The following is an 11985-nucleotide window of genomic DNA, read 5'->3' as shown; positions in this document are numbered from 1 at the left end:
AAACCCGACACAGCGCTGAGGATAAATGGACAAAATCAATGCGGGCTCTTCGGCAAGGTCAGAAAGTTGTGATGACATCAGCATATACATGTCTTCTTGAAAGGACGTCAGTCTGACACCTATTGTCTTTCCAATGTCCTGAAAATCAACACACATGATCTTCTGTGGTTTCCACTCACTCATCCTCCTGCTGCCTTCCCTTCGGACGTTTACACAAATGCAATTCATTTAAACAATGTTTCTTGTATGAAATAATGGAAATTAAAAAAGAATACCAGGAGAACGATGTGCAGGTAAGAGTCTATTAATATACTCACAAATAGGGGGAAGCAGTCGTGCGTGCAAACGGTCCCAAACATAGTTAATCCTCAAGCACTGAGGAACAGGCGAGGCAGGCATAAATAGCCGCCTGATTGGCAACTGCAACCAGGTGTGCCAGGCTGCCAATCAGGGACATGTGAGGGAAACGAGCGCTCAGGGAGACATGCAGGAAGGGGAACAAAAATAAGAGCGCCGACACACCAAACAAGGAACCACAACCAGAAGGGAAGTGACAGATCGTCACAGTCATACTTGCCAACCTTGAGACCTCCAATATCGGGATGTGTGTGTGTGTGTGTGTGTGTGGGGGGGGGTGGGGGGGGGCGTGGTTGGGGCGTGGCTAAGGGCGTGGTTAAGAGGAGAGTATATTTACAGCTAGAATTCACCAAATCAAGTATTTCATATATATATATATATATATATATATATATATATATATGAAATACTTGACTTTCAGTGAACTGTAGCTATATATATTTTTTATTTATTTTTTATTTTTTATTATACATATAAATAAAAGACATACTTGAATTTCAGTGTTCTGCAGGCTATCCAGTAGGTGGCAGTATTGTCCTGTTTAAGAGTGTCACAACATTGCTGTTTACGGCAGACAAACTGCTTTACGGTAGACTAAACGTGACTGCTGTTGTTGTGTGTTGTTACCGCGCTGGGAGGACGTTAATGAAACTGCCTAACAATAAACCCACATAAGAAACCAAAGAACTCTCTAAAAGCCGTAGATGTTATGACGTCATTGGGCAGGCAAGCTGCTGGGAAAGCGGACGCGAGAACGGCTGTCCCCACTCAGGTCCGCATTGAGCTGAAGGGGGCATGGCCTCCAGCTCCGGCTGAATACCAGGAGTTTGTCGGGAGAAAATCTCTGCCCGGAGGTTGTCGGGAGAGGCGCTGAATAATGGGATTCTCCCGCTAAAAACGGGAGGGTTGGCAAGTATGCGTCACAGTACCCCCCCCCCCCTTTAGGGACAGAAAAAAAATCACAACTAGTTCAAAGTCACGGGAGGGCAAAGGGAGGATTTGGTGGTGGGTCACCAGGCCAAGTGTCCCCGAATCCACTGGGGACGAGTCAGGTGGCGGCAGCGGAAAGTCGAACGCCGCTGCGGCAGGCGAAACGGGCGACCACGGAACGGCCACATCCGTGGCTGACGAGTAGGCAGACGCGAGTGGTACCGCCGCACCAGCAGTCGTGGAGGTCCATGCCCGGTCCTGCGCATCGCTGCCGATAGCGCAGAGGGAGTCCATAAAACGGCCACTTCCTTGGCCGATGAGGAGGAGGAAGATGACATTGTTGTGGGAGGAGCTGCCGCAGGCGAAGATGACAGCGTCGTGGGAGGAGCCGATGACGACGAAGATGACAGCGTTGTGGGAGGAGCCGCTGAAGACTTGGATGACAGCGGCGTGTCTTTCCCAGCACCGCTGCTAGTAGTAGCCCTACCCTCACGAGGCGGTTGCCAGACGCCATCCTTTATTTGGGGAAAGGAGCTCCTGGTTGTCGGCGTCTCTCCGGCTGAAAAAGCCAGGGAAGGGCGGTAGGGGGCCCGGAGGAGGGACAGCGACACGTCCCGCGCCGTGTCCCAACAGGATGCCAGGATGGTCAGCGCGGTGGGCTCCAAGGGAGCCTAGCCGGACTGGCAGGAAGAGGCATCGAAAGTACCACTGGAAAAGCGGGAGCCGGCGGTCGAGCAAAGCAGGCCGCAGGAGGCGGTGGCTAAGCAGGACGGAGCACCGGGGTCGGTGGCTGGGCTGGAAGCGTGTCCGGAGCTTGATCAGCAGGCCGAGGTGCAGGTGAAGGAATTCGCACAGCATCAGACGGAGAAGATGGCGGCGACGGCACAGGCGGCAGTGGCCGAGCCAGGCGGAGAGCCGGAACCGGCGGCCGAGCCGGGTGGAGCACCAGGGCTGGTGGCCGAGTCTGAGGGAGAAGGTTTGAGCCTGCTGTGGGTTGGAACCGCACAAACCTGGCTTTCATGTCCTCTAGGAATTGTGCGGTCCAGAACGTCGGCTCCCGGTCATATAACTTGGTATGTAACACTTGTTAACTGTTAGCATGCAAACAATAGCAAGCTAACTTAAACATGCTAACTTTTTCATTTAATTTTACACTTTTTTTTTCTATTTCCGCACCCATACACCTTTGAGTGATATAACTTGGTATATGAAACATGCTTATCATGCTATCTTTAGCACACATGCTAAGTGTTAGCTTTTTTATGTAAACATGCTACGGTTTTAGGCTAGCTCTGTGGCTAATTTTGTACAGTTACACCTACAACTCACGGATTCAGACACTCGGCACCATCTTCTAAGTGCGGTGGCTTCCGGTGACCCCCGGGCCAAAGTTCCAGGGCACAGATCGCAGGCCCATCAAAATTTCCGCGGAAATGTTCTAGTATTAACTTGCATCTGTTTTTAATCCCATAACATTATGACTTTATCCAGGTACTATTATACAGTTATTAGTCAGTAGTTTGCAATAAACCAACAAAACAAAAGCTACTTTCAAACTCACCGTCTTGAACGTTGGCACATTTTGAAAATACTGAAATTGACAATTGGGAGTGAATCACGTGGAGTGTGTCGTATATTTGATGGTCGTGTGATGGGTGATGAGCCAAGGAGACACCAAGAGGAATCGTTGAACAAAAAGCTTTATTTGTTTCAGCGAGCCTTGGACTAAAGCTGCAGCTCTAGGAGAAGAAGTGTGCCAAATCTCTTCATTCTGCTGTCCTGTCGGAACACTGTGTTTAAATACCTTTCCTGCAGACCCCCTCTCCTTGTGGGTCTAATCTTGATGCCGGACAGTCTGGCCTGTCTATCTTTCCTTGCCATTATTCCTGTGATTAGTTTAAGTCGGGTGACCTCCGACCCTTATCCTCTGTCCCTATCTGTGCACCTTCTACCAGGTGTTGCTAATGTCTTTAATCTTCCTCCTAAACCTGATACCTACATTCTTATGGGATTCCCAATCTCCTGTGGACACTCTCTACAGTGCCGGTGATGAACCTTTGCACTTTGACCTTAGTAGAATACTTTAAAAAAATTATGAGTGAATAAGTGAATTATATTTATATAGCGCTTTTCTCTAGTGACTCAAACCGCTTTTACATAGGGAAACCCAATATTTAAGTTACATTTAAACCAGTGTGGGTGGCACTGGGAGCAGGTGGGTAAAGTGTCTTGCCCAAGGACACAACGGCAGTGACTAGGATGGCGGAAGCGGGGATCGAACCTGCAACCCTCAAGTTGCTGGCACGGCCGCTCTACCAACCGAGCTATACCGCCCCAATGAGGCCATATACAAACACATTTTTGCTGATGTGTTGGATCCACTATGGACTGGACTTTCACAATATTATGTCAGACCCACTCGACATCCATTGCTTTCGGTCTCCCCTAGAGGGGGGGTTACCCACATATGCGGTCCTCTCCAAGGTTTTTCATAGTCATTCACATCGACGTCCCACTGGGGTGAGTTTTTCCTTGCCCGTATGTGGGCTCTGTACCGAGGATGTCGTTGTGGCTTGTGCAGCCCTTTGAGACTCTTGCGATTTAGGGCTATATAAATAAACATTGATTGATTGATTGATGCTACTTCCAATCCTATAATAATTATACATGACGTAATTAACCACAAGTGCACCTGTCAAAAAGGTTAACCAACGAACGAGATTTCTCTACAGAATTTCCTCTCTGGTCAACAAAAGCACCTTGAGGATTCTGGCGGGAACTCTCGTTCAACCCTTTTTCGATTACGCATGCACCTCCTGGTACCCTAGCACCTCCAAAACCCTCAAATCTAAACTCCAAACATCTCAGAACAAGCTAGTCAGGTTACTTCTAGACCTCCACCCCAGATCCCACCTCACTCCTACCCACTTCTCTAAAGTGGGCTGGCTCAAGGTGGAGGACAGAGTTAAACAACTTGCACTGAGCCTAGTCTATAAAATCCGCTACACCTCCCTGATACCGAAGTACATGTCAAACTACTTCCTTAACGTAAATGACCGCCATAACCACAACACCAGGGGGTGCTCCACTAACCACGTTAAACCCAGATTCCGAACTAACAAAGGTCTTAACTCATTCTCTTTCTATGCCACATCAATGTGGAATGCGCTCCCAACAGGTATAAAAGAAAGGGCATCTCTATCCTCCTTCAAAACCGCAATAAAAGTTCACCTCCAGGCAGCTACAACCCTAAACTAACACCCTCCCCGGATTGCTAATAATCAAATGTAAACAATCAAATGCAGATTCTTTTTCTTATGCCTTCTGATCTCTCTCTCTCTCTCTCTCTCTCTCTCTCTCTCTCTCTCTCTCTCTCTCTCTATGTCCACTACTTGATGTCCATATCCCCACCCACCCCCCCCTCCACACTCCTGATTGTAAATAATGTAAATAATTCAATGTGATTATCTTGTGTGATGACTGTATTATGATGATAGTATATATGATAGTATATATCTGTATCATGAATCAATTTAAGTGGACCCCGACTTAAACAAGTTGAAAAACTTATTCGGGTGTTACCATTTAGTGGTCAATTGTACGGAATATGTACTTCACTGTGCAACCTACTAATAAAAGTCTCAATCAATCAATCAATAATCTTGGACGAAGTATTTCATACAAACGACAAACCCAAAGACAGGTGCAGTTTCATTAGTATTTATTCATAAGAAAATAATATAGGCATCAATAGAACATAAAACATGAAAGTCCATTTAAAGAGGACTGTGTTCTGTAAAAGGTTAATGCGAGAAAAGCCTTGTATCCTCTCCTCCTTGAACATTCTGAACACTACAATTAGTCCATTTGGTATTTTGCAGGTAAATATAGACATGCAAACTACGTTTTTGATGCCATTAGATTGAATAATAATTTGAAACCGCCTATAATCACAATCCTATTCCTCTTTGAACGCACAAAAGAAACGTGACACACCAGTCTAGCTTGGCCTGCGTACCATTCCCACGGTCAAAAGAAGACAAGGCCATACAATTCTTTCTATAAACATACAGTATTTGAATTCCCAATCTAACTTTCTATGTTTGCAGAAGTGTCCTGTCCTTCGGTCTTGGCAGGGCCCACTGAGACACGCCCATGCTGTTTCATTTCTTGGTGGCTAATGGAGGTCATTGCAAGTCTCGCTTTGTTCAAAACCCATTAAAGGCTTGGGGAGCACAGTAGACAACCATTTTTTTTTTGAAGAAGAAGATTATCATTCTCACTGGCAGGCACAGCGTAGGAATGTGCTTGTGTTTAATCCTTGATTGTCGAACACGGACCTAAACCACTGCTGTGTCTGCGTCAGTAAAGTGCAGACCAACACTGCTTTCAAAGGCTTTGTGTACTTTTCCCCTATAAGAGGTGGCTGGCCTTGGCATTACAATATGGACTTTTTTTATGTCCGTGTGGGCTGCGAGAAGAAATGAACACAAAGGCGTCTTATGACAGCTGGATGACGAGCAAAACTGTTGATTTTCATCAAGGAAACCAAACTTGCACTCCTTGGAAAGCTTGTCGCCACAATTGTAACAACTGCCGGGGGTGGGGGTTAAGTCAAGCTTCTCAATGGAGGACAATTAGAGCCACACTGACAAGAAAAGTAAATAATGAGACTGCTGGCGAGAATACAATTACACATTTCCAAGGCGTTAGGAGGAAATATTACAGAAGAAAGGCAAGACTTTGAGGATATACGTGTCATTTCTGAAGGGAAAATATTAATTAATTATGTATAAGTTATCGCACAACTCTTATGCTTACAGGCCGTTGCTATAGTTATTATCAATTGTGCTGAAGTTGTACTTTTCTATCTGTGCAAAGGCACACAACTTGTAATCTTCCATTGCGAGTTGCCTCGCATCAGCAGTTTGTTTCCAGACCCTGCCTGCTGACAGCCAAGGACGGACATCGAGTACCTCAACGCAGACAAAACAGAGACAGGGCGAAATCACGTGTGTCAGCACATTTCCATTCTGAATAATCCCGTATTGTGTCTACTGGGGCTGCTTGCATTACCCCTCCCTTCAGAAGCAGCCTCAGTGATGTTAACTAGGGAACTCCTGAATAAATAGAGGAGCACGTGGGACTGTAGGGTGAAACTGTAACTGAGTGTACAGAACCACACGTTTCTCCTCATGAGCAAAATTTAACTCTGTCTCTGCCTGATTCCTTCTTCTTGTCTTGTGTAATAGATAGTTCGGTGTTTGAACCTGAGTAAAAGTGTGGTTCTGTTAAAAAAAGAGTAATATTTGCAAAGCAGCCACGTTGGGATTATTGTGGTACTGTCACGAAAAAGTTTTGATTCTCCAACGCTGCCAACACAGATAGACAGACAACATTCACACTCACATTCACACACTAGGGCCAATTTAGTGTTGCCAATCAACCTATCCCCAGGTGCATGTCTTTGGAGGTGGGAGGAAGCCGGAGTACCCGGAGGGAACCCACACAGTCACGGGGAGAACATGCAAACTCCACACAGAAAGATCCCGAGCGCAGAATCAAACGCAGGACCTTCGTATTGTGAGGCAGACGCACTAACCCCTGTTCCACCGTGCTGCCCAGTTTCAAATCTACGAAACAAAATGCGGTAGGACAAAACATTTGTAAAGTTTAAAATTTAAAAAAAAGAGTAATGATTTTACAAGAAAAAGTCAGAAGTTTAGAAAAAAGTCATAATGTTACAAAAGGTAATATTTTTTACGAAACACAGTCGAATGATGAGAAAAAAGTTGTAATGTTACAAAAACGTCATGATTTTCGAAACAAAGTCATGTTAAGAAGAAAAAAAAAACGCTGTTATGAGTCATAAAACATTGAAAATAGCATTCGAATTTGACTAGAAAAAAAAGTTGCAATAGGAAACAGGTAGTAATTCTATTTTTGGGAAAGAAAAAGTCTTGAAAATGTGGGAATAGTGAGTTTTACTTGTTAGAAGGACTTACTTAATTCTTTTTTTTTAAATCCATCTTTTTTCCTGGGTAAAAACTCCTTTTTATTCTTGTTAAAATTAAGGACTGTCTGTATGTACGGTATGTAGTTTTATGCTACGTTTTCTTTTCAGTGTGGCTCTGCAGTGAATGTCAATACCTTGCTCCTCTTTTCACCTCTCTAACAAAAATAATAATATTAATGAAACAAAGTCATGTTAAGAAAGAAAAAAAATATGCTGTTGTGAGTCATAAAACATTGAGAATAGCATTTGAATTTGACCAGAAAAAAAGTTGTAATAGGAAACAGGTAGTAATTCTATTTTTGGGAAAGAAAAAGTCTTGAAAATGTGGGAATAGTGAGTTTTACTTGTTAAAATGACTTACTTAATCCTTTTTTTTTTTTTTTTTTTATCCATCTTTTTTCCTGGATTAAAAAAAAAACATTTGTATTCTTGTAAAATAAGGGACTGTCTTATTTATGTAGTTTTATGCTACGTTTTCTTTTCAGTGTGGCTCTGCAGTGAAAATCAATACCTTGCTCCTCTTTTCACCTCTCTATAACAAAAATGTTAATGAAACAAAGTCATGTTAAGAAAGAAGAAAAAATACACTGTTATGAGTCATAAAACATTGAGAATAGCATTTGAATTTGACTAGAAAAAAAAGTTGCAATAGGAAACAGGTAGTAATTCTATTTTTGGGAAAGAAAAAGTCTTGAAAATGTGGGAATAGTGAGTTTTACTTGTTAAAATGACTTACTTCATTCTTTTTTTTTAAATCCATCTTTTTTCCTGGGTAAAAACTCCTTTTTATTCTTGTTAAAATAAAGGACTGTCTGTATGTATGTAGTTTTATGCTACGTTTTCTTTTCAGTGTGGCTCTGCAGTGAATGTCAATACCTTGCTCCTCTTTTCACCTCTCTAACAAAAATAATAATATTAATGAAACAAAGTCATGTTAAGAAAGAAAAAAAATATGCTGTTATGAGTCATAAAACATTGAGAATAGCATTTGAATTTGACCAGAAAAAAAGTTGTAATAGGAAACAGGTAGTAATTCTATTTTTGGGAAAGAAAAAGTCTTGAAAATGTGGGAATAGTGAGTTTTACTTGTTAAAATTACTTACTTAATTCTTTTTTTTTAAATCCATCTTTTTTCCTGGGTAAAAACCCCATTTTATTCTTGTAAAATAAGGGACTGTCTGAATGTATGTAGTTTTATGCTACGTTTTCTTTTCAGTGTGGCTCTGCAGTGAATGTCAATACCTTGCTCCTCTTTTCACCTCTCTATAACAAAAATAAAAATAATATTAATGAAACAAAGTCATGTTAAGAAAGAAAGAAAAAAAAGCTGTTATGAGTCATAAAACATTGAGAATAGCATTTGAATTTGACAAGAAAAAAAGTTGTAATAGGAAACAGGTAGTAATTCTATTTTTGGGAAAGAAAAAGTCTTGAAAATGTGGGAATAGTGAGTTTTACTTGTTAAAATGACTTACTTAATTCTTTTTTTTTTAAATCCATCTTTTTTCCTGGGTAAAAACCCCATTTTATTCTTGTAAAATAAGGGACTGTCTGTATGTATGTAGTTTTATGCTACGTTTTCTTTTCAGTGTGGCTCTGCAGTGAATATCAATACCTTGCTCCTCTTTTCACCTCTCTATAACAAAAATAATAATAATATTAATGAAACAAAGTCATGTTAAGAAAGAAAAAAAAAAAGCTGTTATGAGTCATAAAACATTGAGAATAGCATTTGAATTTGACAAGAAAAAAAAGTTGTAATAGGAAACATGTTGTGTTTGTTGTCTTCTCCCTGCCTTCTCTATTGGTTTGTCAGTTTCTTTCCCCAGTCTTTTGTCCCCAACGAGGCACACCTGCTGCTAATCACTTCCCGGTAGCATTTAAGCGCGTCTCCACCAGCTGGTCCCTGCCGGTTATTGTTCCTGAACGCCGCTCTGACATGTGCTATCTTGATTCTGCTTCCCTGGTATGTTGCCTTCACATATTCCTGTAATATTGACCTCGTTGTGTTTTTGTTTTCCTAGCCACCTTGTTTTGAGAGGACTAATTTTGCCACGCTGTGTGCGTCCTGGCCTTTGCTCTGCCGACCTCTGAAAGAGACTACTTCTGTTATATTTCCCACGGTGTGCACTTTTGCCCCATCACCCTTAGTTACCATTTTGGACTTATTAAATATCTTCATTTTTTTATCGCATACCTTGCCTCCATTCTCTGCATCCCAGGGTCCGCCCTTGAACTCAATCGTAACAAAACAGGTAGTAATTCTATTTCTGCGAAAGAAAAAGTTTTGAAAAGGTGGGAATAGTGAGTTTTACTTGTTAAAATTACTTACTTAATCCTTTTTTTTTTAAATCCATCTTTTTTCCTGGGTAAAAACTCCTTTTTATTCTTGTTAAAATAAAGGACTGTCTGTATGTATGTAGTTTTATGCTACGTTTTCTTTTCAGTGTGGCTCTGCAGTGAATGTCAATACCTTGCTCCTCTTTTCACCTCTCTAACAAAAATAATAATATTAATGAAACAAAGTCATGTTAAGAAAGAAAAAAAATATGCTGTTATGAGTCATAAAACATTGAGAATAGCATTTGAATTTGACCAGAAAAAAAGTTGTAATAGGAAACAGGTAGTAATTCTATTTCTGCGGAAAAAAAAGTCTTGAGAATGTGGGAATAGTGAGTTTTACTTGTTAAAATGACTTACTTAATCCTTTTTTTTTTTTTTTTTATCCATCTTTTTTCCTGGATAAAAAAAAAACATTTGTATTCTTGTAAAATAAGGGACTGTCTTATTTATGTAGTTTTATGCTACGTTTTCTTTTCAGTGTGGCTCTGCAGTGAATATCAATACCTTGCTCCTCTTTTCACCTCTCTATAACAAACATGTTAATGAAACAAAGTCATGTTAAGAAAGAAGAAAAAATACACTGTTATGAGTCATAAAACATTGAGAATAGCATTTGAATTTGACAAGAAAAAAAGTTGTAATAGGAAACAGGTAGTCATTCTATTTCTGCGAAAGAAAAAGTCTTGAAAATGTGGGAATAGTGAGTTTTACTTGTTAAAATGACTTACTTAATCCTTTTTTTAAAAAATCCATCTTTTTTCCTGGGTAAAAAACGCTTTTTATTCTTGTAAAATAAGGGACTGTCTGTATTTATGTAGTTTTATGCTACGTTTTCTTTTCAGTGTGGCTCTGCAGTGAATGTCAATACCTTGCTCCTCTTTTCACCTCTCTAACAAAAATAATAATATTAATGAAACAAAGTCATGTTAAGAAAGAAAAAAAAATACACTGTTATGAGTCATAAAACATTGAGAATAGCATTTGAATTTGACCAGAAAAAAAGTTGTAATAGGAAACAGGTAGTAATTCTATTTCTGCGAAACAAAAAGTCTTGAAAATGTGGGAATAGTGAGTTTTACTTGTTAAAATGACTTACTTAATCCTTTTTTTTAAAAAATCCATCTTTTTTCCTGGGTAAAAAACGCTTTTTATTCTTGTAAAATAAGGGACTGTCTGTATTTATGTAGTTTTATGCTACGTTTTCTTTTCAGTGTGGCTCTGCAGTGAATATCAATACCTTGCTCCTCTTTTCACCTCTCTGTAACAAAAATAATATTAATGAATACGGGGGACGGCGTGGCGCAGTTGGGAGAGTGGCCGTGCCAGCAACCTGAGGGTTCCTGGTTCGATCCCCACCTACTACCAACTTCGTCACATCCGTTGTGTCCTTGATTACGACACCTCACCCTTGCTCCTGATGGATCGTGGTCAGGGCCTTGCGTGGCATATCCCGCCATCAGTGTGTGAATGTGTGTGTGAATGGGTGAATGTGGAAATAGTGTCCTTAAAGGTAGAAAAGAGCTATACAAGTATAACCCATAATACACTCCTTTACATTTCCGTGGTGTGCAGTTTGGCGTGCTCTCTGAACGCTGTGCTTCACCTTTCTGTGCGTCCTGTATTGTAGACCGTAGTGGTAGAACTAGACTCCATGCAGGGAACGTGAGTAGAAGGTGTGAAGTGCAGGTGACCTCTTGCAGGAGAAGAAGACGAAGACCATCCCAAGTCCTACGAAATCCTTTGACGCTGTTCTTGATGCCACGATGTCGCGCCGGGTTAGCTAGACAGTTGTTTCGATCTTTTCAATGATCTCGATCATAGACTTGGAGGGAGACAGGACAGCGCTGTCGTCTCGATCCCACGGGCTGCCAGGACTGGAGTTTTCATCCGTGCTCAACTCGTCATCCTCCTCCCTCTCCTCCTCCTCCTCACTTTCTTCCTCACAGGACTCCATACAGTGCAGACCCAGCGCGTTGATGCCAGAGTCCTCGGAGCTGGACGGCGAGGTGCAGTGGTCCATTTTGGACCCCTTTACCTTGTCCAGTGGGGAGGGGTGTTTATGTTCACTGTGCACCCGGCGGCCCGATGGAGGCGTCGGCGTGTGCCGGGCCGGCAGCGCAGGCTTGACGGTTGGCCGTGGCTGAGGAGGATTTCGAGGCCTCTGAGGTGTAGCTGGAGCAGGTCTGAGAGGAGCAGCAGGTTGAGGAGGTTCAGGTAGCGCTGGCACGGGTCGCTGCACGTAGCACATCTTGCCGTTGATGCGTTTGACCACGTAGTCGTCCACAAACAGGTCAGCGATGACGCAGTACTTTGGCGACTCCAGGTGAGGCGGCGAGCGG

The 11985-nt window shown here is 42.0% G+C and overlaps 1 protein-coding gene across 2 annotated transcripts in view; it reads right to left on the bottom strand.

Annotated features, from left to right (window-relative positions):
* Window positions 1-4991: 4991 nt before the first annotated feature.
* Window positions 4992-11985, bottom strand: part of zgc:162707 (UPF0524 protein C3orf70 homolog B) — a 58241-nt gene continuing 51247 nt past the window's right edge. For both annotated transcript variants that reach the window (XM_062070026.1, XM_062070025.1), the window contains exon 2: window positions 4992-11985. This exon is cut by the window's right edge and continues 139 nt beyond it. In XM_062070026.1, coding sequence (XP_061926010.1) covers window positions 11427-11985 — 559 coding nt within the window. In that variant the 3' untranslated portion in view covers window positions 4992-11426.

This window comes from Entelurus aequoreus, linkage group LG14, assembly GCF_033978785.1.
Source record: "Entelurus aequoreus isolate RoL-2023_Sb linkage group LG14, RoL_Eaeq_v1.1, whole genome shotgun sequence".
Classification (NCBI taxonomy): Eukaryota; Metazoa; Chordata; class Actinopteri; order Syngnathiformes; family Syngnathidae; genus Entelurus; species Entelurus aequoreus.
The sequence above is the reverse complement of the archived record's forward strand: the minus strand, read 5'-3'. Positions and strand labels throughout refer to the sequence as shown.